The sequence below is a fragment of the Saccoglossus kowalevskii genome, chromosome 15, assembly GCF_978046115.1.
Source record: "Saccoglossus kowalevskii chromosome 15, keSacKowa6.1, whole genome shotgun sequence".
Classification (NCBI taxonomy): domain Eukaryota; kingdom Metazoa; phylum Hemichordata; class Enteropneusta; family Harrimaniidae; genus Saccoglossus; species Saccoglossus kowalevskii.
In genome coordinates this window covers 3,035,630-3,061,995 of record NC_140655.1, presented here as the reverse complement: position 1 = coordinate 3,061,995, position 26,366 = coordinate 3,035,630, and the positions used below count along the sequence as shown (strand labels likewise).

The 26,366-nt window shown below is 34.6% G+C and overlaps 1 protein-coding gene across 1 annotated transcript in view; it reads left to right on the top strand.

The window, feature by feature from the left end:
- The first annotated feature begins 13,855 nt into the window (after positions 1-13,855).
- The window catches only part of LOC100375660 (ATP-dependent translocase ABCB1-like), a 75,138-nt gene continuing 62,627 nt past the window's right edge, over positions 13,856-26,366 (top strand). Inside the window, exons 1-4 of the mRNA XM_085508619.1 lie at positions 13,856-14,343; positions 14,967-15,218; positions 22,230-22,281; positions 24,231-24,572. Coding sequence (XP_085364745.1) covers positions 15,109-15,218; positions 22,230-22,281; positions 24,231-24,572 — 504 coding nt within the window. The 5' untranslated portion in view covers positions 13,856-14,343; positions 14,967-15,108. The remainder of the gene's footprint in view (positions 14,344-14,966; positions 15,219-22,229; positions 22,282-24,230; positions 24,573-26,366) is intronic.

Sequence of the window (26,366 nt, the reverse complement as noted above, 5' to 3'; positions counted from 1 at the left end):
AATTACCAGACCAAAGTTCTACTTAATTCCAAAGGACTCCGGTGCCCCTGGGCCCCATGTTTATTGCTGTTTTTAGTCCTCGTTCGGACGAAGTCCGAAAACGAGGACTATTAATTTGGGTTTGTTCCGTCCGTCCGTACGTACGTCCGTCCGGAGCTATATCACCCATTGACGGATTTCATTCAAACTTTACATGAAGACAATACATAATGTTTTACATATGCACGTCAAGTTACAAGTTATGATCGGAGCAAAAATGGCCAACTGGCAGCCATTTTGGATATAAAATTTGCTATTTCTGATACCTAAACGTGTCCGCAGCAGTTTCTCGGAGATGTCTTGGCCGATTTGGATCAAAGTGGGTATGATGATCATACATATTGGGTTATAGGTGCACGTCATTTTTTTTTCTGTGATTCGAACAAATATGGTCGACTGGCGGCCATTTTGTTTTTCATGGTACCCATGCTACTTTCTCTTGAATGCAATGAACGTTTCTGTTTAAATTTTGTACATAGATAGTATAGCAAGAGATACCAACATGATTTTTGTGATTCAATTCAATATGGCTGGCCTACGCCTAATTTTCATGTAAAACCGCTAAATCGTCATTTTTACATGCCTGGAGCTGTTTCTCAGAGATGACTGGACTGATTTGGATCAAACTTGATATGATGATTATACATATTTGGTTATAGTTGCACGTCATACTTTTTCCGTGATTCAAACAAATATGGCTGACTGGCGCCATTTTGTTTTTCATGGTACCCATGCTACTTTCTCTTGAATGCCATGAACGTTTCTGTTTAAATTTTGTACAAAAATAGTGTACCAAGAGATACGCGCGCACCATCATTATTTTTGTGATTTGATTCAATATGGCCGGCCAATGCCCAATTTTCATGTAAAAGTGCTAAATCGTAATTTTTACATGTCCGGAGATGTTTCTCAGAGATGACTGGACTGATTTGGATCAAACTTGGTATGATGATCATACATATTTGGTTATAGTTGCACGTCATATTTTCGTGATTCGAACTAATATGGCTGACTGGTGGCCATTTTGTTTTTCATGATACCCATGCCTACTTTCCCATGAATGCAATGAACATTTCTGTTTAAATTTTGTACAAAGACAGTATATCAATAGATACATCAACATGAACATTATTTTTGGAATTTGATTCAATATGACTGCCCAATATCCAATTCTCGTGTAAAAGCACTAAATCATATTTTTTTACAAATCCATCTCCTATTAATGGTTTCAATCTAATCTCAATGACTTCATTGGCATCAAATTGATATATCAGATCACACAATTTTGGACGGGGACTGTGTCATTAACAATGACTTGTTGTCTTTTTAAATATGTATGTTTGTCAACAATAGAGGCATACATTTTGTCATAAAGTTGTGAGACTGCATTCATTGCCAAGTGCTGGATATTTGCACAGTAGTAGTAATGCAAATTATAAAATTACTGATGAAAGGCTGATATAAAATGCATTTACCTGTTCTATTATGATAGATAATCTTTTACAGATTTACATCACTAAAAACTCTTTCATTTGACATGTTTAATAAAAAAAATAATGTCAGGACTTGCTGTCACATTTTGTGTAAAATTAAATATATTGAAAAGTATGGTGCAAATTTGACTTTATGTTTGATTTTATGAGGATGACCGAGTAAATGTTTTGTTATTCGTAGAAATGCGTCAAAATAACAACTTTTACAATAAAAGGAAATTGGAACATACTATATAATGTTGTCTGTTTAATGTTTACATGGATATTTATGTAAAAACGAATAAACAGTTGTCACTATAAAACAGTAATGCCTATTTTTGAAAGAAATATGAAAACAAAATTACAAGCACTGTAGGCTGGACTATGGTGACTGTAGCTGTGGGAAATTATTTCAAACTGATTCGACATAAAAAATAACCGAATTAATTTGAAAATAACAATATAGTTTATTGTGAATTACCTCTTGACAATATATTTGACTATGAAACCTCAGTGTGGAATGATACAGATTTGTTAGTCCCCGTTCATTTGAAATGGAGACTTATAATTTGGTCTTCGTCCGTCTGTTCAGAGTAATATTTTCAGAACCCTGCAAACCAAATCTGTTAATCTTTTTCATGTGCCTAGTACTTCATCTGGGACATATGCAGTGGTTTACTGATTCAATCAATCCAACATGGCTGATTGGCATCCATCTTGTTTTTTGAAAATGTTGTATCCTGGACATTAGTTTTTCACTTTCATTCAAATTTGTACATTGAACATTTCAGGATTACGTGTCCATGTTTGTTCGGTTCATAATCAGATCAAAGATGGTCGTCTGGCAGCCATCTTGCTTTTCAACCATACTGCTACCGGTATATCTCTAAGGCTTTTGGACCATTTTCATTTATAGTTGGCATATGCATCTCACATAAAGGCGTACATGTTCATGATGTTCATGTCATGTTCTATAATCAAAGATGCCGACTGGCATCCTTCTTGTTTTTTGGAAAATGTATGAAGTGTTGTATATTAAATCTAATTTCTGTTGATATTCGTTCGACCAGCCAATTATTACCTCTCAATTACTAACTATGCTTTTGGTTCATATTACTTTATTTTTGGCATGAATAACATTTCCCCTAATTCCGACAGGGACTTATTAAACACGTTTCTTTATATCACGTCATGTGCGTTCTGATAGACCGGTAACCCCACCACGGGTGGGGGGAGGGCCTTGAATTGTTTTATACTATGCACCTGGAAAATGGCGGCATATACGGGCATGTATAATTTTCACTTGAAGTAATGCTGAATAGTAATGGCAGTGTGGGAACAATGCTTATTTTAGTGTTGAAATAAAGGGAGATGTGTATGTTTTAATAACACATGTTCGATTTAGCGTCAATGAAAACAACCACGGATATATTTTGGCTCATACCTAGACGCAATGATCCCGGGACCCGCCGTAGGCGGCAGTATTTTCATTATTATTATTATTATTATTATTATTATTATTATTATTATTATTATTATTATTATTATTATTATTATTATTATTATTATTATTATATCAATTCAACGTTATTTAACGTATTGTTTAGTATATCAAATCAGCGTTATTTTAACGTATTTATTATTATATCAAATCAGCGTTAGTTAACGTATTTATTGTTATATCAAATCAGCGTTAGTTAACGTATTTATTATTATATCAAATCAGCGTTTGTTAACGTATTTATTATTATATCAAATCAGCGTTAGTTAACGTATTTATTGTTATATCAAATCAGCGTTAGTTAACGTATTTATTATTATATCAAATCAGCGTTCGTTAACGTATTTATTATACCAATTCAGCGTTAGTTCACGTATTTATTATTATATAAAATTAGCGTTAGTTCATGTATTTATTATTATATTAAATCAGCGTTAGTTAACGTATTATTATTACATCAAATCGGCGTTAGTTAACGTATTTATTATTATATCAAATCAGCGTTAGTTAACGTATTTATTATCATATCAAATCAGCGTTAGTCAACGTGTTTATTATTATATCAAATCAGCGTTAGTTAACGTAATTATTATTATATCAAATCAGCGTTAGTTGACGTGTTTATTATTATATCAAATCAGCGTTAGTTCACGTAATTATTACTATATCAAATCAGCGTTAGTTCATGTATTTATTATTATATCAAATCAGCGTTAGTTAACGTATTTATTATTATATCAAATCAGCGTTTGTTAACGTATTTATTGTTATATAAAATCAGCGTTATTTAACGTATTATTATTATATCAAATCAGCGTTTGTTAACGTATTTATTATACCAATTCAGCGTTAGTTCACGTATTTATTATTATATAAAATTAGCGTTAGTTCATGTATTTATTATTATATCAAATCAGCGTTAGTTAACGTATTATTATTACATCAAATCGGCGTTAGTTAACGTATTTATTATTATATCAAATCAGCGTTAGTTAACGTATTTATTATCATATCAAATCAGCGTTAGTCAACGTGTTTATTATTATATCAAATCAGCGTTAGTTAACGTAATTATTATTATATCAAATCAGCGTTAGTTGACGTGTTTATTATTATATCAAATCAGCGTTAGTTAACGTAATTATTACTATATCAAATCAGCGTTAGTTAACGTATTTATTATTATATAAAATCAGCGTTAGTTGACGTATTTATTATTATATCAAATCAGCGTTAGTTAACGTATTTATTATCATATCAAATCAGCGTTAGTTAACGTGTTTATTATTATATAAAATCAGCGTTAGTTAACGTATTTATTATTATATCAAATCAGCGTTCGTTAACGTATATATTATCATATCAAATCAGCGCTAGTTAACGTGTTTATTATTATATCAAATCAGCGTTTGTTAACGTATTTATTGTTATATAAAATCAGCGTTATTTAACGTATTTATTATATCAAATCAGTGTTAGTTCATGGATTACTATTATATCAATTCAGCGTTAGTTCACGTATTTATTATTATATCAATTCAGCGTTAGTTAACGTATATATTATTATATCAATTCAGCGTTAGTTCACGTATTTATTATTATATCAATTCAGCGTTAGTTAACGTATTTATTATTATATCAAATCAGCGTTAGTTAACGTATTTATTATATCAAATCAGCGTTAGTTAACGTGTTTATTATATCAAATCAGCGTTAGTTGAGGTGTTGAGGGACGGTGTGTCACCGGATCAAGGTGTCTCTCTGTGTTTTTGGCCTATTTCGACTTCGATTTTGTTAAAGCGCGGTGGTCGTCGCGCAGCGCGTGTTCAAATTTCATGTAAATAAACAATGTATTTTACAGGCGTTGTATACGTGGCTATGAGTCCCATATCGAACAGGACGCGACACGATGACTACCGCGCTTTAAAATTGGTTGCTTCGTTAGCTTTTTTTTGAAATGGGGGCAAAATATGGATATCGTACTTCCAAAAAATCACGTCGCGGACGTCAGGGATTGAAAGTGATTGCTGTCTGTAAAAAAAAAGGAGACAGGAAACGGCACTGCATTTAGACGTGTTGGGGATGCCTTCTAAGGGAATCACCAGTTAATTTGACCGAGGGGGTGCCGGTGAATTTCACATCTTATTGTTAAATAATCACAAGTCCCCCCTAGGTGTATATTAAAAATTGGGCTGTCCCCCCCCTTAGAAAAAGACAAAATATGGTAGCCCCCTCCCCCCCCCATGAATTTTTTTTTTTAAACAATAAAGATTTACATTAATGAATCGTTGCATGCTTCCAGGTTCCAGCTCTTCTCCCTGACCTCGTCACTACAGTTTAAGGAACTATTAAGTCATCAGTCTCTATTTCCTCTGCACTGTCAACGAGATCATCACCATCAGAGTCCTCTGATTCAGTTTCGTCAGTGTTGTACATTCTGGTGTTTACAGTTTGTAAATGTTCAGTGATTTTATGTGTTTTTGATTGATCTTTATATGATTTTCTGATTACATCACTGGTAATTGCTTTCAATGTTTTTAGTGTCCCATTCAACACCAAAGAAATGCAGTCATAATCACTATGACATTTTTCCTGCTTCTTTTTTTGTTGTTTCTTTCTACCTTTTTCCCTAATGGTTTTCATTTGCTTTAGTGTGGTAAGGTGTTTTAAATAGTCTATGACATATTGCTCTTTCACTGCATACTTAGAGGAAAATTCTTTGATGCTCTCAGTATTCTCCAAAGATAAAAGCCCATTTTTGAAATTCTGCGTGATGTTGAAACGCGGCTGCCAATCATCTGGCTGTCTTCTTTCACTATTACTATTCACACATGGGGTCTCATGCACGCTTAAGAAGTGGTACGGCCTCTCACTGTTTGTCACTGGTTGGGGAAAGTTACTGTGACTTATTTACCAGTTATGGAAGACACCTAAAACAGTGGGCTACTGAACAGACGGCTTACAATGACAGCATGGTGAGTGAACTGCAGTCAATCTACTGAGTTCATGGCAGATCTTGATAAAACACTGACTTGGTTAAGAAATGTATTTCATGGACTGTCAGATGTAAGTAAAAGAAGAATAAGTAGAGAAAAGAAAACAGAAGAAAAGTGAAGAAGCGAAAACGAGATCGTTTTGCAAGAGGAGTTACAGCTTTGTTAAAAAGGATAACATCCACTGAGGTAGTACAAAGATGTTTCCCTGATGGTATACATGGTTTAGTACATTTTGAAATCTCAGATCAAACTGAAGCCAATTTGAAGTTGTCAAAGATGGATGCAGTATATTTGCAATACCTCATTCATCGCAATGTCTTCTGTGATGCAGCTAAGCAGCAGATGATGAAGCTGTATGAAGAACTGAAGTTAAAATATGAGTGCCTGTCTGATAGTTACAGTGGAGAGAGTTATGAGGATGGTGAAAGTGGTTCTAATGATCCTGGTGATAGTGCCGATACTGACATTCTTTGCGATGAGGATAGAGATTGATAGGAATGCAGAGGATCAAAAATTGATGCCTAGGTTCAATATCTACAGTTCCTCAGAAAGTTGTGTTTTATTAAACAAGCAGCCTCTCGGCTGAGATAGCTCCGCTGTTAGCAATGCACATTTCAATTAAAGAACAGAAGATATCATTAGAAAATGAACAATATGCATAGTATGGAGTGGAATCCTATCTTAAAATGAAGCTAAACACTGTCACAGCAAGAGATTCTGGGCTCTATATACACAGCATGGCTGGTTAGCAGCATCACCTGACAGGGTTGCCACTGATCTAACTATAAATGAAGAGTACCTACTTGAAGTGAAATGTCCCAAAACAGCTGAACTAAGGGCATTCACACCTGAAGAGGCTGTTGGAAATATTAAAAGTTTCATGCTTAAAAAACAAACAGATGGCACAATTCAACTGGACAGAAAACACAAATACTATAAGCAAGTACAGGGACAGCTGCATATAACAGGATTTCAGAGGTGTGATTTTATTGTGTGGACTCCTAAGGGGACATACATTGAAACCATAAAAAAAGACAACAAATACTGGGAAGAAAACATGTATCCAAAATTACATTGGTTTTACTTCAACTGTCTTCTTCCTGAGCTAGCTAAACCAAGACACCCTTCACAACGAATAAAGAGCCAATTAAGTTTTTAGAAGCTCAAAAGGAAAAAGAAAAAAACAATTCCAAAAAACAAATACACAAGATACAGCCTCCTTTCAGTGACAGACGTCAAGATAAACGAAACAGTAAAGTGACAGGTAACATATATCTTACAAATGTCAGGTCAAGACATGTATACCAAAACATCCAGTTTATTGATTACTAACTGAAAAAATGTATGCGTAACTCAAAACATTGCGTTTTGTATTATGCTTACTAACCAATAGAGCAAATATGGTACTATTGTTTTTGTCCTCATTTGTAATATGCAAAACATCATGGCAAGTAGATATTTGGAACTGGCAAGTAAATTCTTAAGCTTGGGACCAACATTGTTTTCTTGTTAGCCTGAGGTTTCAAGCAAAACAAAATTAAATGTTAATGACTTATAATTTTTTCTTATTTTTTTTCACAGATGAATAAAGTCCAGTCCAGTTTAGTCCACTGAAGCCCAGATATCTAATCCAATATGTGGAATTTCCCACACAAACAAAGCGGCCCTTTTCATGGTCACCACATCCTCCAGAAAGAGAACTATTGTAACACAAAATTTAACAATGATAAATAAATGAATAAATAAATAATACAATTTGCTCTACTAGAAGCACATTTCTAATACAAGCAAGCACATTTTAAGCCCAAAATTCTTGAATGGTCAATAAATACAAGCATATTTACCCAACAAGGTACGCAAGCCCATCCACTTCTGGTAGAGCATATATATTTGCCTTGCTAGAAGTGTTTTTGTAAATAATATTGCAGCATACAACAAATAGTTGTATGACTTGGTTCAGATGTGCTTTCTCTATTTGTAATGTCCAATAGAGCAAATTTTCACACTACACTAGTTACCCTGTGAATATCATGGCAATTGTATAGCATAGCAAAACAACTACTACGATAATACTATCTGATGTGATGTGGCCTATATAATATCCCGTGAGTGGCTGACAAATTTTGTTGTGGGTAAATTTTAAAACAAAAAATCATCTCCATAGATCCCATACACCCAATATAAATAATATGAAAGAATTTTCCTAATGTGCCAACAAATACCATTTTGGTATATTGTAAGTAGACGCTGTACACCATGAACTGATAGTTGGATATTGTAAGTAGACGCTGTACACCATCAACTGATAGTTGGATATTGTAAGTAGACGCTGTACACCATGAACTGTTAGTTGGATATTGTAAGTAGACGCTGTACACCATGAACTGATAGTTGGATATTGTAAGTAGACGCTGTACACCATGAACTGATAGTTGGATATTGTAAGTAGACGCTGTACACCATGAACTGATAGTTGGATATTGTAAGTAGACGCTGTACACCATGAACTGATAGTTGGATATTGTAAGTAGACGCTGTACACCATGAACTGATAGTTGGATATTGTGAGTAGACGCTGTACACCATGAACTGATAGTTGGATATTGTAAGTAGACGCTGTACACCATGAACTGATAGTTGGATATTGTAAGTAGACGCTGTACACCATCAACTGATAGTTGGATATTGTAAGTAGACGCTGTACACCATCAACTGATAGTTGGATATTGTAAGTAGACGCTGTACACCATCAACTGATAATAATGCAAAATAAGAACAAATGTTAAAATATAGTATATTTGTTTTCATACACAGTGATGCCCTGTTGTGACGGGCAGTCATGGTAACTGGTGTTCAGTTCAGTAACTCGGATGTTGAGCTGGATTTATTTTGGTATCCAGGCTCAACTAAGGTTTCCAGTCCATGTTTTCTGGTGATTTTAGAGTTATTTAAGAATTATTTTCGCTGATTCACTTCCAAACATCGATAGACCATGTTCTAATGTGTGTGCTGGTGCCTGGGTTCGGCTGTTCGGAACCTAATTTCCAACATAATATAGTATTTTTACGAAATTATTTGCGTTGGCCTATATTTTTTTCCATACATCGATTTAGTTGTGGATCACGGACTTGTGGTAGAAATTTCATTTCGATCAGATATTTAATTTTGTTGTTAAAGCTAATGAAAGTCAACGATGCGTGTTGATGTTGCCTGGGGCGACTGATCGCTGGGCGTGTACCTTATTATTATATCAAATCAGCGTTAGTTAACGTATTATTATTATATTAAATCAGCGACAGTTCACGAATTATTATTATATTAAATCAGCGATAGTTCACGAATTATTATTATATTAAATCAGCGTTAGTTAACGTATTATTATTATATAAAATCAGCGATAGTTCACGAATTATTATTATATTAAATCAGCGATAGTTCACGCATTATTATTATATTAAATCAGCGTTAGTTGACGTGTTTATTATTATATCAAATCAGCGTTACTTGACGTAATTATTCAGGTCAATCTTGTATTTCCACACATGACAAGCTTAATATTGCGAATATTATGGTTCATAGAACTTTCATACAGATATATGTTTCCATTTTTTCTCAAACCTAAAATATCTTGTTACAGAGACCGAATACTGATTCATGGTCATTGTTGGTGACATGGCACGTTATTACATGTCAAATCATTTATATGGATAAATATGGTCAGGTGTTTACTTTATTCTTTCAGCAGACCGTTTATTCCCAATATTTGTTTTTGCTACATGGCAGGAAATATTTCTCTGTTTTTTTGTACCCCGTTTAGTTTGCTTAGGGTCAGCATTTAAACTTAAGTTTTAATTACTAACTCAAACAGAAACATGAATACATTTTGTACTTGCAATATCAAATGGCACAGAATCGTCCGGTGATCACTGGGTCGTCTCCATGGTTATAGTTGAGACGAAGATGACATACAAGACGGAATTTGGTACGTCAATAAGAAGCCTACAAACAAACAAATTCCTCTGTGATTGGTCTCACTCTCTGGATTGGGTAGCCAATCACGTACAATCTTATAAGTGGCTTCGTATTGACTTCAAATATGAGCTTCTCGCAATCTTACAATATTAATGGTGGTCGTTTGTTTTCAAAGATCACGATGACAGAGAACTTGTTTGGCTTTTTTTAATGGCTTTTTAACTCTTACTTCAACCATTCTCTTAAAATATATATCATTGCCTAACAACTTACGTGTATTTGTTTTTCCTACAGTACAGTTCTCGCGGAAGCTTTGGCTTTTGTGGCATCATTGTCGCCTACGCATGGCTTCATTGTCGCCTCAGCATCGCATCATTGTGGCATCAGCTTCGCGTCATTGAAAATTGAAGCTGTGTTCGCCTCGCTATTTTGTGGCATCATCGTGGCCTCAGCTTCGCAGTCTCATGGCATCAACATGGCATCAGCTTCAACTTATTGTGACATGAGTATGACCTCATTATTTGCACGCAGAAGGGCAGTAGACAAAAACATGTACAGAAGTTCGATATGTAATCGATTTGAAATTCAAGGCGAATAAAATAATATGATCAAGAGTATTTATGACATTTTAAAAAGATATCTTGTTTAATTATTTTAGTGTTGCGAGTATTGGGCACCAAAAACTTTGCGAAGTACATTACAATCGGCAAGGTGACGAGTTTCATATTGACTGGAAGGAAAATCGTGATAAATTCAAATCACACGATGCAATCGTCGTTCTGATACAACACAATTTGCTGTATACGAAGTGAAACTGTTCTTGTTATAAAATTTACCTTTTTTCGCTCATTTTATTTGCTGCTAGAAGAGCAGATTCAGATTCCTCATTTCGGTGGTATTTTTCTGTGTTTCGTTTAGTTTTAGCCGAGTCCTACCCCATGCCCGGACTACTAAAACATGCAACACACACGTACGCCGCCTGGTGCGTCGGCGTCGTCGCCAGTCATCTTGATACAAAGTTCCAAAACAAGTGCGTACATTTCCAACATATGATTGGATGGTTGTGGTGGCGTCAGTCTGGTAAAATTTGACAACCAATTCTCAAAATTGAGTCACGATCAGTGATCTGAGCTCGATCTATACGTACTTTAAAAGTATTCTCACAAACATATTTTCGAATGAAAACGAGCCACATGCCCTGTAAAAAATCGAATAGCACTTGACATGCAGAAATAATTTATTGGGCTTCAGAAAAAAAAAACGTGTCCATTTCGTGTGGCGTAAATATTTGGTCACCAGCCGATGAACAATTTGAAAATCATGATTCACACGGAAGTCCTTCGATACTGAAAATCATCGACCCCAGTGTGGTTTACCTTATTTCCCAACTTGCAAAACTGATTTGTATCTCAGCCCTGTTTTTTTTTCTTTTTCTTTTTTTTGAACTGAGGTAAAATCCCATCCATTTGTCAAAATATACCGATGTTTTCCAGTGAATAATTGCGAAGCCTGTCACAGCACAAAAAAAAACTTTGTGAATCGACGATGGAGATTGGATGGTACGACGACCCTTCAATTTGCGTTAAATATGTTTTGTTACAACATCATTGATTGGCTGAGAGTCACCTGATCGGAGCACGACCTGGGTCACAGAACCATATTAGTCCGTATTATCAACAGGACTTTGCGAGAAAACCACACCCACATTTTCAACCATTTTAGCGCGGAAGTTGCCAACAAATGTCGAAAACTCGTGAATTTTATAAATTCGAATAAAATAAAGCTAGCGATTCGTAAGACTGGTTAATAATATATCCCCCGATGCTCTTCGATTTTTTTATTTCAAGGTGAGAAATGGATACTAGTAGTTGAAGTTCCATCGATTTCAAGGCGACTATTTAACCGCGACAACTCTACGCTCTGTTGTAGTTTCGCGAGGTAAAACAAAAATACAATAAATAGTACTTGTTTAATTATTTGGTTTTACAGCCCGCAAATTACGGGACATGATCCCCATGAATTGCAATAAATAAATGCTGATTGTGTTGAATGACGGACGTCGGGACCGTTTGGAGAAACAAATTACGGTCGGTAGACATTTCAAACAAATGAAATTATTAACGAAAGACGAGATTTTTCTAGGTATTTACGATCATACGGTCATACCAAATATATACAAAATTGACAAATACACAAAGAGGTGTAATAGTAGGTCATTTTTATTTTAGCCTTAGAAATATTTTCTTTCACTCAGTCCACGTCCATGCGTGGGAATTCTATTTAGCTTCATGGTCCTTCGGCTTGTCTTCTGCTTGGGGGAAAACAACAATAATTATACAAATCGTAAACTCAACACAATCAGGAAAAGAAACCCAGACAACCATGTTGTACTTCTGTTGAATACATTTTGTAGCAGTGCGTCACGTCGGAATATTGTCTAAAATAAAATATTCAATCCCAGCCAAATCTAGGTCAAAGGGTCAGATTGCGTGCATATAATTATAGATAGTTAAAACAAAAAGTATTTGAACTTTTGACGGTTGTTCAACATCTATGCACGGTTACTAAACTAGTAACCGTGATCTATGAAAACCAGAAAATTTTTAGTAGTCCGAATTGTTGCACGGTCGAAAATAAAACGGAAATTGACCGGTCAAAAACGGAAGCGGTCAAGAGGTTTGGGGGAAATGAGTAGAGTACTTCTTTGTTTGATGAAGCGATGCTGATGCCACATTGTCGCCATAATGAGGCCACAATGAAGCGAAGCGATAACCGCCTAACTTTTTAATGTCGCGACATTGAAGCGATGCTGAAGCCATAACAATGCCATAATGATGCGATGCTGAAGCGAAGGTGAAGCTGAAGTGAAGCCAAAGCTTCCGCGAGAACTGTACTGTATGTAGATAATCTTTAGTAAATTTGATGCGCACTTATCTACATTACTTAGTAATCTGTCCAAGACATGCTGTGGTTGCTTGACGTTCTGGCTTGAATAAAGGACTACTTGTTGTAGTCGCATATGGTCTACGTTCTGAAATTTCTTTACATTTTCAATGACTTCACCAGCAACAGTTGCCACGATTCCATAAGTATTTTTCATTGAAAGCTACAATTAGTGTGACAAATCTAAAGAACCACTTAAAGCCCAGACACTTGTGTAGAAGCACTGCATCATCAGGCGCCTATTGGATAATTTCAATAACATTTATTCAATTGTGGCTTCTTGAATGACAAAAATAGGACACTTTACAAAGTCAGAAAAATATCAGACTTACCAAAAGTCGTCACAAATGTGTTCAATTTCATATCTGGAAATTTGTGTTTATAAACTTCATAAAATCGCATGATGAAATACAAAAAGAATTGGCCGGTGGATTTAAGTACAATGAAGCGAAACATCGTTTCAACTACATAACGTTAGACCTAGATTGCGCCATATAAAACAACATTACGTTGCTTTTCGATGGCGCAGAATGACAGTCCAACTACTGGGCAATTTTGATAAAAAGGGACTGTAAAATTAAAGGATCAAGAATTGAAACATTGTTTGAACTTCGTTAAAATTGACCTAGATTGCGTACTTGATTACAAAAATAGTTCGAAGAAAGCGGAATGATTTGTTTGTTTCCAATAGTTTTCTACTTTTCGATGCACACGCCTACAAATGTTACAAACGGTACACGCGTATACGCGTCAAATAACTAAATAAACCCCTTTTACGAGTTTTTTTTTACTTCAGCTTGCGTACCATATTTTATTCAGAGATCCCCCTGTGGCGGAGCGGGGGTCGATGCGACGACGTACTCTCTGAGAGTGCATACATTTCGGTATCCTAGTAATAACCTTATTATTATACATCTTTTCCTCCCAAGGATACATCATGGGAATGCCGAAATAAATATAGGACGATCAGCCATCCCGAATGGCGGTGGCGAGCCGTTTGTCGAAGTATAATACTATGAAGGCAGTATAACAGAAACGTCAATTACGTACACTAGGGACAGAGACTGTAAATGGAATCTAGATTGACAGCACAAACAAGACAGAAGATGATATGATGTTATCGCACAAGAAATATGACGTGATACTGAATTCTACAACTCGTCTATTTACCGGGTAGTTATAGTAACTATTCGATACACAGATCAAATAACATCACGAAATATGTCGTCACATGTAACCGGTTTCTTCGATATTTGGCCAATATTCAGTAGAGGTACACTGTTGACATGTAATTCGATAATTAGTTTTTTTCGGCAGTACAGTCGGACAAAGGATGACAACATTTCGGCATCATGGTTAGTGTAACAAATCGAATCGAATATTTGTATCCAAAGCGTCAGCACGTCAACAATGTTAAAAGGTACGTACCATAAACAGAAAATTCGTGGCGTCGAGTCGATCTTGACAATGTGTGTTACATGGCAAAGATGTCAATATGTCAAAGGAGTGTCTTGATATCTGAATAAACATTTTTCGTAAATCTGGATTAACCCAATTTATATATGCGATGATAAAATCTGGGCATTGGGGATTGTGTTTACTGTGTCTTCTGTCGTAATTGAGACATGCAGCTCTCTTGTTGGATATGGCCTATTTCTATTACACGCGTCATGCTTCGCTCAAAGGTCGTTGACCCAAAACTTGCAAGGGGTTACATGACACTCACCCGGACACTCATTTATGACTTAGGCAAAGAATCTCAGCGCCGAGTGCCTTCAAAATCTTGTATACAATTAATCTTAAATTGTTGAATTTTTTTACAATTGTTTTAATTTATGCCATTTCGAACTGTAACAGTTGTTGTGATCCCGTCGTGATCAGAGGTTACCATTATATGTTGATGGCGCAGTTAGTCTTAGGCCACAAAATATTTTCTTTTTTTTGCTAATTTATTGTGGCAAGCAAAAATCGGCAATGTTTAAAAACTTGTTGTTACCCTGAGTACGACGGTATTGAGAGAAATGACCGTGTCCCTAAATTTAGAAGGTGACGTCACAACACATCCGGGCATTTTAACGCTCTGCCACCTGACTTGAGTATCAAAACTTGATGAGTCGCGACCAACATCGTGTAGCTACAACAACGTAATGCACATGTACGCGGTGGAAAGCCAACAGCGAACATAATGTCTGAGAACGACGAAAGAAAAGTATTAGTAGACCACGAAGTGACTACAGATGGCTATGGGACAGGGCAACTTGGGAAGGAACATGAAGACACTGAAAGTATTAAAAGGTATATTTTATATTGTCTTTCGTTTCATAGTTTTCTCGATGTTATTGTTTTTAGGTTCATTCTGCAGTTGATCGCGTTGCAGATGGTGCATGTGTGTAGTTCTTTTAGGTCATTTACACGAAGGGTCGGTTATCGTGATCTAAGCGATAATGGCCGTTAACTGTGACCTTGTAGTTGTACTACTGTAGACACTTGACCATGACACTATAGTTATCACAGTTCATTTCTTTGGAGTATGTGCATTCCTGAAAACCACATTTGACTGTATGTAATGTACATACATTGGTTTAGAAATCGCATGCAATGGCTGCTCCAATCAACAAAGTGTTTGCCATGGATTTGTGATTTAAGATATGCCCCGCCCCATGTTTGAACCAGTTAAACCACACAGTGAGTCCAGCCGGATTTGTTCATTGTACCTGTTGTTCATTGTGTCGTTGACCATAGACTGTATTTCTAAGGGCTGTGGTATTAATGCAGAGGGGTACCCAGTAAGTATTTGGAATAGGGGTTTATTCATTTTATAAAAGGGGTGAGCTTCAGGGTTTTTAGGGTGGAGAGCACAAAAAAGGATATGGGAAAATAATTAACATGAAAAAAATAAAATATTTGGAGGAAACTGCACTACACTACACTACACTACACTACACTACACTACACTACACTACACTACACTACACTACACTACACTACACTGCTGCACTACGCTACACTACGCTACGCTACGCTACACTACACTACACTACACTACACTACACTACACTACACTACACTACACTACAATACACTACACTACACTGCACTGAACCACACAACACTGCACTGCTGCACTACACTACACTGCACTACACTACACTGCACTACACTACACTGCACTACGCTACACTACACTACACTACACTACACTACACTACACTACACTACACTACACTACACTACACTACACTACACTACACTACACTACACTACACTACACTACACTGCACTGCACTGCACTGAACCACACAACACTATGCTGAACTACACTCCTCTCCAATGGTCTGCACTGCACTGTTTTTTTTTCATAGTTGTACATTATTTCCAAATATTTTTCTATGATACGAGGGACTTATAGTAGTGATACAGCTCATATACCACAGTGTTTGCTCTAGCTGAATGTTATTATCACATGCATAAACCAAGTTGTTTTTCAATGAATTTTGAATTTTTTATTTTGTTTTTCTTTCCCGACTTTTTGGGGGGTTTTGTCGTTAAGAATATATATGTATTCTTATTCCACTTAATGTGTAATTTCTGAATATTCTGTGTGAATAAATGCTGTATATTTTGTATAAATGGTAACATAGTATTCCAAAAGACGCATAATATTTGAACCCGAGTAACACTCTTTGGTTATTCTGTACAAAGGCTGAAAACTGAGAAACCAGCCACAGCTTCCATAGACACGCTGTGCATCATTGGAGGCACAAATTGTCACACTGATACATAGCGCATTTCTGAAGATTGGATACAGTGTTTCAGTATAGCAACGACTTACTAAAATACTAATATACATAGTTTTTTTGATTGAAAATAGTTTATGATGAATATCTTATTATAATTTTTGTCATTACACTTAAAGGAAAACAGGACTATTATTTCTGTGTATCTAACTAAAGACAGAGACAAGGGTTTCAAGGATGTACAATGACCAGGGTATAAAAGGGAGTAACTTGGCTAGTGCATGTGATAATACTTGTTATAATTTCAATCAAGTAAGTAAATTTGGCCTATACAGATCTTGACCATAAATAGGCATTTCAAATCAAGAGTCAGTGATCTCATCTATTGACATAGTATGTTGGCAAACAAGTGATGTCATTGCTTCAAGCATTACACCATGGAACCAAAATACAAAGACATTTTGCTTTACCATATTAGGAAATGTATGTCATATGTACTATGACATCATCATTTTTATTTGTGAATTTGTTTTGATTTCTCAATTTTATTTTTCTGCTTTTTCAACATGCTATTATGTACACTGTAGATCTCATGTTTGCATGCTAGACGATTTTTTTCAGTCTGTGAATATCTGGTCTGGTTCTTAAAGTTGTATTGTTGATAATGTTTGTAACCTATACAAGAATAAAATCTAAAACTTTCAGCGTTTTCAAGCGTCATTTATTTATTTATAAGTTATTCCCTGTCTTAGCTAAATTATATCTTATCATGCCTTGCTGTTTGAATTCTGTTTCAGAAGCATTCTAAACATGTTAGTATTTAAGTATTAAGTTTAGACACAAGTAAAATAGTCTTCCTATTCTGGACATAAATTCAGTGTACATTTGAGACATTGCAGACTTTGGTTGTCTGATTTAACATAGTGTGTTGCAACCAATAAATCATATATTTTTCTAAAGCGACAGGTGGTGGCAAAATGGCCGTCTGCTTCTTGCAGTTTAATATGACCTTATATTTAAATAATAACTTGTGTATAGTCTGGTTCAGTAAAGTCACATTTTTAAAACCTAAAATCAGCTAAAAATACATTTTTTTTTCAAAAAACTTTGGAATATCAGTATTCTACGGCTGAAATAAGATATAATACTTGGTTCTTTCTGTGAGACATTGCAGACATGTTAACAATAAAAGTTACTATTGTCATGCTGATGAACTGTGGGTAATGGATGTATTTGTCATCCTGACATTGAACAAACATTCATTGACTTCAAATATTGACACTTGTAGCTTTCTGATTTTACAAATCCTATTTATATGGCATGAGAGGAAAAAATGTAGTTATTCCATTAATATTATATTGAATTCTAAACAGTGCAATTGTTAACTGTACCCTCAGTGAACTGTATGAAGTTTGTATGTTGGTCAAAGTTCAAGTATGTGATTGATATATTCATGTGACACTGTTACTAAAAAAGATAGTAACTGTGCGTAGAATGAGTCATGTGATGAGTTTGAGTGATTGAATCATTCTATCATAGAGTTTAACCACCAGCTGGTTGATAATGTATGGTTTATAATATCTCAATATAAACAAGAATTTTCAAACACAACAAACTATTTAATTTTTATACTAGTCTTGCTTTCTTTGAAAAAAAAATATGGAAATAAAGAAAATGTGATGCTGTAATAACTGTATTTATGCAAATATAGATTAACAGAAGTCACCTATCTTCCCCTCGTTATTTCTTTTTCATTTTTGACTCCCATGTGCGAAGCACAAAATGGGAGTCTTTGCAGTTAGTGTGTCTGTATGTGTGTGTGTATGTGTGTGTATGTGTGTGTATGTGTGTGTGTGTATGTGTGTATGTGTGTCCGACTGTTCCACTGCTATCTCAAGAACCATACATCGGTTTTTGATGAAACTTGGTGCATAGATGCTCTGGGCCAATGCGCAGATTTGATTAGGTTTTGGTAAAAATCCATGCTCGTTAATTACCTAATTTGCATGATAATTAGCTACTGTAAAGGGGGTAATTATTCACTGGGTTTTAATTTAGCTTATTTCGCTGACTGGAAAAATGTGCTAAATTAAAACCCAGTGAATATGTAAAATTTAGCATAGAACATATTATCTAAATGACAAAACCGTGAATTTAAAACCCACTGAATATGCTCGAAATGGTAAATCAGTGAAATTTAAACCCAGTGAAAATTAGTCATTTTACAGTATTTTTTAGCTGTTCTATGACTGTTCCACTGATATCTAAAGAACCACTCATTTGATTTTGATGAAACTTGGTACATAGATGCTCTGAACATGTGCGCAGATTTGATTAGTTTTTGGTAAAAATGCGTGCATATTAATTACCTAATTTGCATGATAATTAGCTGATTTTTAGCTGTTCCATGATTGTTCCACTGATATCTAAACAACCACTCATTGGATTTTGATGAAACTTTGTACATACATGCTCTGAACTAATGCTAGGTTTTGATTAGTTTTTGGTAATAATCCGTGGATACTAATTACCTAATTTGCATAATGATTAGTCAATTTTTGGTTTTTCCACTGATATCTCAAGTACTAATCATCACATTTCAATGAAACTTGGTACATAGATGTCATATGACACTGCACAGACCTGATAGTTTTTATGGTAATATCAGTACATATTAATTACCTAATTTGCATAATTAATTTTCAGCATTTGATATAAGTACTAATCATCACATTTCAATGAAACTTGGTACATAGATGTCATATGACACTGCACAGACCTGATAGATTTTATGGTAATATCAGTACATATTAATTACCTAATTTGCATAATTAATTAATTTTCAGCATTTGATATAAGTAGTGAGCATTACATTTCAATGAAACTTGGTACTTACATACTCAAGGACTATGCAGAGATTGATTGTTTCCGATAAATATTTGTGCATATTAATCACCTAATTTGCATAATGATTAGTCAATTTTCGGTTTTTCCACTGATATCTCAAGTACTAATCATCACATTTCAATGAAACTTGGTACATAGATGTCATATGACACTGCACAGACCTGATAGTTTTATGGTAATATCAGTACATATTAATTACCTAATTTGCATAATTAATTAATTTTCAGCATTTGATATAAGTAGTGAGCATTACATTTCAATGAAACTTGGTACTTACATACTCAAGGACTATGCAGAGATTGATTGTTTCTGATAAATATTTGTGCATATTAATCACCTAATTTGCATAATTAGTTAATTTTCAGCTTTTCCACGGGTATCTCAAGTACTAATCATCGCATTTCAATGAAACTTGGTACATAGATCCTTTAGGACTATGCAAAGACCTGATTAGTTTTAGGGCAAATAATTGTGCATATTAATAAATAATTTGCATAATTAATTTTCAGCTTTTCTACTGATATCTAAGGTACTAATCATCACATTTCAATGAATCTAGAATTATGCAGACCCAATGAGTTTCTGGTAAATATTTGTGCATATTAATCACCTAATTTGCATAATTAACCAACTTTCACACTGATATCTCGGGTACTGTAGGACAATAGACAGACCTGGATAATTGTGGGTTAAAACCTGTACATATTAATTACCTAATTTGCATAATTAACCAATTTTAAGCTTTCACACTGATATCTAAAGTACTAATTATTCCATTTCAATGAAACTTAGTACAAAGATGCTCTAGGACAATGTACAAACCTAATTAGTTTGGGGTAAAAATCTGTTCATATTAATTCCCTAATAAGCATAATAATTCATAATTTTTTGGTTCTAATCACATTTCCATTAAACTTGGAAACATAGATTTTCTGTTACATTGCGCATACCTCATTAGTTTTACACTCAAATCTGTTCATATTAATTTTCTGATTTGCATAATTAGTTTTCAGCTAAGTAATTTCGAATTATATTTAATGTGTCTCCAATACTCTCAGCACATGGGAGCTTTCTTTGATTTTATATTTTATTGAATCTGCATTACAAAAATTTGGGTTCCCAAGATAGACCCAAATAATACCATGCAAACACTATAAATGTAACTTGTGTATACCTAATTACAAACAAGGACGTCAAAATTGCTTATGACATATCTGGAAAAAAATACCTTGTGTGTCACTTTCAAATGCCATGTACTCTATTTGTTAGTGAGTCTGTGAATGTAGTGATTAGTGTTCATCTCAGATTGTTTTTTATGGTATTCTTGCTTACTCCCAAAAATTTTGTAATTAATGCATTTTGCATTTATGTGCTTATTATCAAACTTATCCCATCATTCACTCCATTCTATAATGACATTGACTGTGAAATAAATTTGATTGTTTGCACTGAATAGGATCGTTTCATATGCAACAGTCACAAAGTATATGAACAGGATTATGAAAATAGTGAACATTCATTTATTAGAACCCTTTGACCTCTGTGCTTTGACCTCTGTGCTTTGACCTCTGTGCATGTGTGCATCTGTGCGTACGTACAAACCTATATCTTAGACATGTGTGTACGTACAAACCTATATCTTAGACATGTGTGTATCTGTGTGTACGTACAAACCTATATCTTAGACATGTGTGTATCTGTGTGTACGTACAAACCTATATCTTAGACATGTGTGTATCTGTGTGTACGTACAAACCTATATCTTAGACATGTGTGTATCTGTGTGTACGTACAAACCTATATCTTAGACATGTGTGTATCTGTGTGTACGTACAAACCTATATCTTAGACATGTGTGTATCTGTGTGTACGTACAAACCTATATCTTAGACATGTGTGTATCTGTGTGTATGTACAAACCTATATCTTAGACATGTGTGTATCTGTGTGTACGTACAAACCTATATCTTAGACATGTGTGTATCTGTGTGTATGTACAAACCTATATCTTAGACATGTGTGTATCTGTGTGTACGTACAAACCTATATCTTAGACATGTGTGTATGTGTGTACGTACAAACCTATATCTTAGACATGTGTGTATCTGTGTGTACGTACAAACCTATATCTTAGACATGTGTGTATCTGTGTGTACGTACAAACCTATATCTTAGACATGTGTGTATCTGTGTGTACGTACAAACCTATATCTTAGACATGTGTGTATCGATTACATTCATACTTCACGCATACATCATATTTGTGCATATCAATTTGTTTCGTGATCTGATTCAAGATGGCCAAATGGTGACCATTTTTGTGCTGACAAAGGATCAAAATCAAGCATTTCTGGCATTCCGGAACCAGATCTCAGCTGTTTACAGATGGATTTTGTTCAAACCTGGTACATACATTGCACATTATGAGACCTTGACACACTGCATTTTATTTCTCAGATGATTCAAAATGGCTGACTGGTGGCCATTTTGTTTTAATGAATGTGGTTTCAGTGCTATATCTCTGACATTCTTTGACTGATTATGTTCAAATTTTATATATTTATATACATCATGTCATAGATATCCATATTTATTGGTTTGAAGATCTGATTCAAAATAGTAGTTATATTTAGTGATTGATAAGAATATCATTTACTTTCAGTGAAGAAGTTGAAGTAAAAATTCTACCAAAGCCTGCTTCATTAGGTCAGCTGGTAAGTATGTAATGTGACAATACATAAACCTGAGTATTAGGGATATTTGAGTATACTCAAAAATAAGTCTATTTACTAATGATTCTTTGTTTGATGTCAGTGTGTCACTAGGATTTGTGGTTTTGAGAAAACAAAATACAGTAATGAGATCATTGAGGTTCAGCATCGTCTGTAATCCCTGTTTCATGATGCTCCTACATGAAATCAGTCTGTACACATGCAAAGCCAAGGGGTTAGATTTTTGGAATATTTAATGTGCTTGTAAACCGCCCTCTCTTCTTGTTTTTTGATTTCAAATCACTTTTATACAACCTTAAACAGTTTATGGAATAGCAAAGATAATCAATAAAGGTAAAGGTAATGCAATCTGAAACCAATTAGAAATAGTGTTATATGGCCACTTTCTTTAACCCTGTTAAAGTTTGTTCTGATTGGTTGACCGGCAATCCCATCAAAGGAGAGCTGCATGAATATAATTTGCATACTAAGTAGTTAGTCAGCAGTACAGTCAGATCTCTTGTATGCTGTGTGGCGTGGATCAGTGTGGATGAGTTTCACATTCTATGCATTGATATAAACTTGGCTATTAAGCATCCTGTTTTGGGGATGCCTAGTGTCCAAGAGGAAGAAATGCTGTGACATGGTTGTTGGTTTGATTCACACACACACACACACACACATACTTGTATTGCAATATGTTCCGAGGACTCCATTGGATTAACTTTTAATATAGTTGAATTAACTTTTAATATAGTTGCGATATGAACTCGATTAAAACGCGTTCCTATATAGGGTTGCGTTTTAATTGGAGTTTAATTAAACTCAATTACAATGCAATACAATGGAGAATTGCATTTTAATTAAGTTTAATTAAACAAGAGTTGAATATCCCGTGACTGAACATAGAAATGTTTGCGAAGCTTAGGTTTAGTATCGGGGTAAGGTATGGTATAATTATATTAATATTAATATAACGTGAACCATACCTTCCCCCGATACTAAACCTAAGCTACGCAAAACGTATTAATAATCGAATTAACTATTAATATAAATTATGTTTTCCGAGGACTATGAAAAAGGTCCTCGGAAGGTGTGCATGTCCTCGGAAGTAGCTATATATCTGTATTTTTGTCCTCGCAACATATAGCAATCCAAGTACACACACACACACACACACACACACACACATACTTGTATTGCAATATGTTCCGAGGACTCCATTGGATTAACTTTTAATATAGTTGAATTAACTTTTAATATAGTTGCGATATGAACTCGATTAAAACGCGTTCCTATATAGGGTTGCGTTTTAATTGGAGTTTAATTAAACTCAATTACAATGCAATACAATGGAGAATTGCATTTTAATTAAGTTTAATTAAACAAGAGTTGAATATCCCGTGACTGAACATAGAAATGTTTGCGAAGCTTAGGTTTAGTATCGGGGTAAGGTATGGTATAATTATATTAATATTAATATAACGTGAACCATACCTTCCCCCGATACTAAACCTAAGCTACGCAAAACGTATTAATAATCGAATTAACTATTAATATAAATTATGTTTTCCGAGGACTATGAAAAAGGTCCTCGGAAGGTGTGTATGTCCTCGGAAGTAGCTATATATCTGTATTTTTGTCCTCGCAACATATAGCAATCCAAGTACACACACACACACACACGCACACAGTACATTTTTACTTTGCTGTTTATTTGGTGTTATTTACTAGCTATATTAAAAGCCTAGCTCTACCAACTTAAGACTTTGCAGGGCTGTATATTGACTACATGTACATGGTTCTGTAGAAAATTGGACTATAGACATGATGAAAATTAAAACAAATACAAATAATTTAAATACAAACAAATAATTTTTCCAGTATAACTGAGGTGTTCATAGTCTTGTATGATGTATTGTATAATGAGTTAATTGTTTTTTCTATTTCAGTTTCGATATGCTACAGCATTAGATGTTATGTTCATGATAATCGGTAGTATTTTTGCCGTTGTACATGGAGCAGGATGGCCTGTAATGATGATCATTTTTGGTCAGATGACCGACTCGTTTATAAATCTTGGTCAGAATATGACTGGTCACAACACATCAGCGTTGCCAATCCTACCGATAATGACACCGTTTCCACTGACAAACTTTACCAATGGTAGTTCAGTTATTCCTCTTTATCCATTTGCTAATCCCAGCCTCTCTCATTGGCAAGAGGAAATGACACGTTATTCCATCTACTATTGCATTGTGGGAGGAGCAGTATTTGTGGCATCCTATTTTCAGGTAACTCCTATGTGTATGAATTGTTGAGAAAGAAATGGGGAAGTATAGAAGTACAGTACTTTTATCATTGTTTTTACTGTAATTAAGCTATAAGATAAATTAAGGTCGTTCTGTTAGAGAGAAAAAAATCACTGCACCTTTCTATTGTTTTCATCTGAATTGAATTGACTACAAATGATGTACTGTAAAACATGTTGAAATAGCAGCATACAATTTTAGTGAGTTCAACTCCATACAATTTTAGTGAGTTTGATTCCATACAATTTTAGTGAGTTTGACTCCATACAATTTTAGTGAGTTTGATTCCATACAATTTCAGTGAGTTTGACTCCATACAATTTTAGTGAGTTTGACTCCACACAATTTTAGTGAGTTTGACTCCATACAATTTTAGTGAGTTTGATTCCATACAATTTTAGTGAGTTTGACTCCATACAATTTTAGTGAGTTTGACTCCATACAATTTTAGTGAGTTTGATTCCATACAATTTTAGTGAGTTTGACTCCATACAATTTTAGTGAGTTTGATTCCATACAATTTTAGTGAGTTTGATTCCATACAATTTTAGTGAGTTTGACTCCATACAATTTTAGTGAGTTTGATTCCATACAATTTTAGTGAGTTTGACTCCATACAATTTTAGTGAGTTTGATTCCATACAATTTTAGTGAGTTTGACTTCATACAATTTTAGTGAGTTTGACTCCATACAATTTTAGTGAGTTTGACTCCATACAATTTTAGTGAGTTTGACTCCATACAATTTTAGTGAGTTTGATTCCATACAATTTTAGTGAGTTTGACTCCATACAATTTTAGTGAGTTTGATTCCATACAATTTTAGTGAGTTTGACTCCATACAATTTTAGTGAGTTTGACTCCATACAATTTTAGTGAGTTTGACTCCATACAATTTTAGTGAGTTTGATTCCATACAATTTTAGTGAGTTTGACTCCATACAATTTTAGTGAGTTTGATTCCATACAATTTTAGTGAGTTTGACTCCATACAATTTCAGTGAGTTTGACTCCATACAATTTTAGTGAGTTTGACGCCATACAATTTTAGTGAGTTTGATTCCATGCATTTTTAGTGAGTTTGACTCCATGCAATTTTAGTGAGTTTGACTCCATACAATTTTAGTGAGTTTGACTCCATACAATTTTAGTGAGTTTGACTCCATACAATTTTAGTGAGTTTGACTCCATACAATTTTAGTGAGTTTGACTCCATACAATTTTAGTGAGTTTGACTCCATACAATTTTAGTGAGTTTCATTCCATACAATTTTAGTGAGTTTGACTCCATACAATTTTAGTGAGTTTGACTCCATACAATTTTAGTGAGTTTGACTCCATACAATTTTAGTGAGTTTGACTCCATACAATTTTAGTGGGTTTGACTCCATACAATTTTAGTGAGTTTGACTCCATACAATTTTAGTGAGTTTGACTCCATGCAATTTTAGTGAGTTTGACTCCATACAATTTTAGTGAGTTTGACTCCATACAAGTTTAGTGAGTTTGACTCCATACAAGTTTAGTGAGTTTGACTCCATACAAGTTTAGTGAGTTTGACTCCATACAAGTTTAGTGAGTTTGACTCCATACAATTTTAGTGAGTTTGACTCCATACAATTTTAGTGAGTTTGACTCCATACAATTTTAGTGAGTTTGACTCCATACAATTTTAGTGAGTTTGACTCCATACAATTTTAGTGAGTTTGACTCCATACAATTTTAGTGAGTTTGACTCCATACAATTTTAGTGAGTTTGACTCCATACAATTTTAG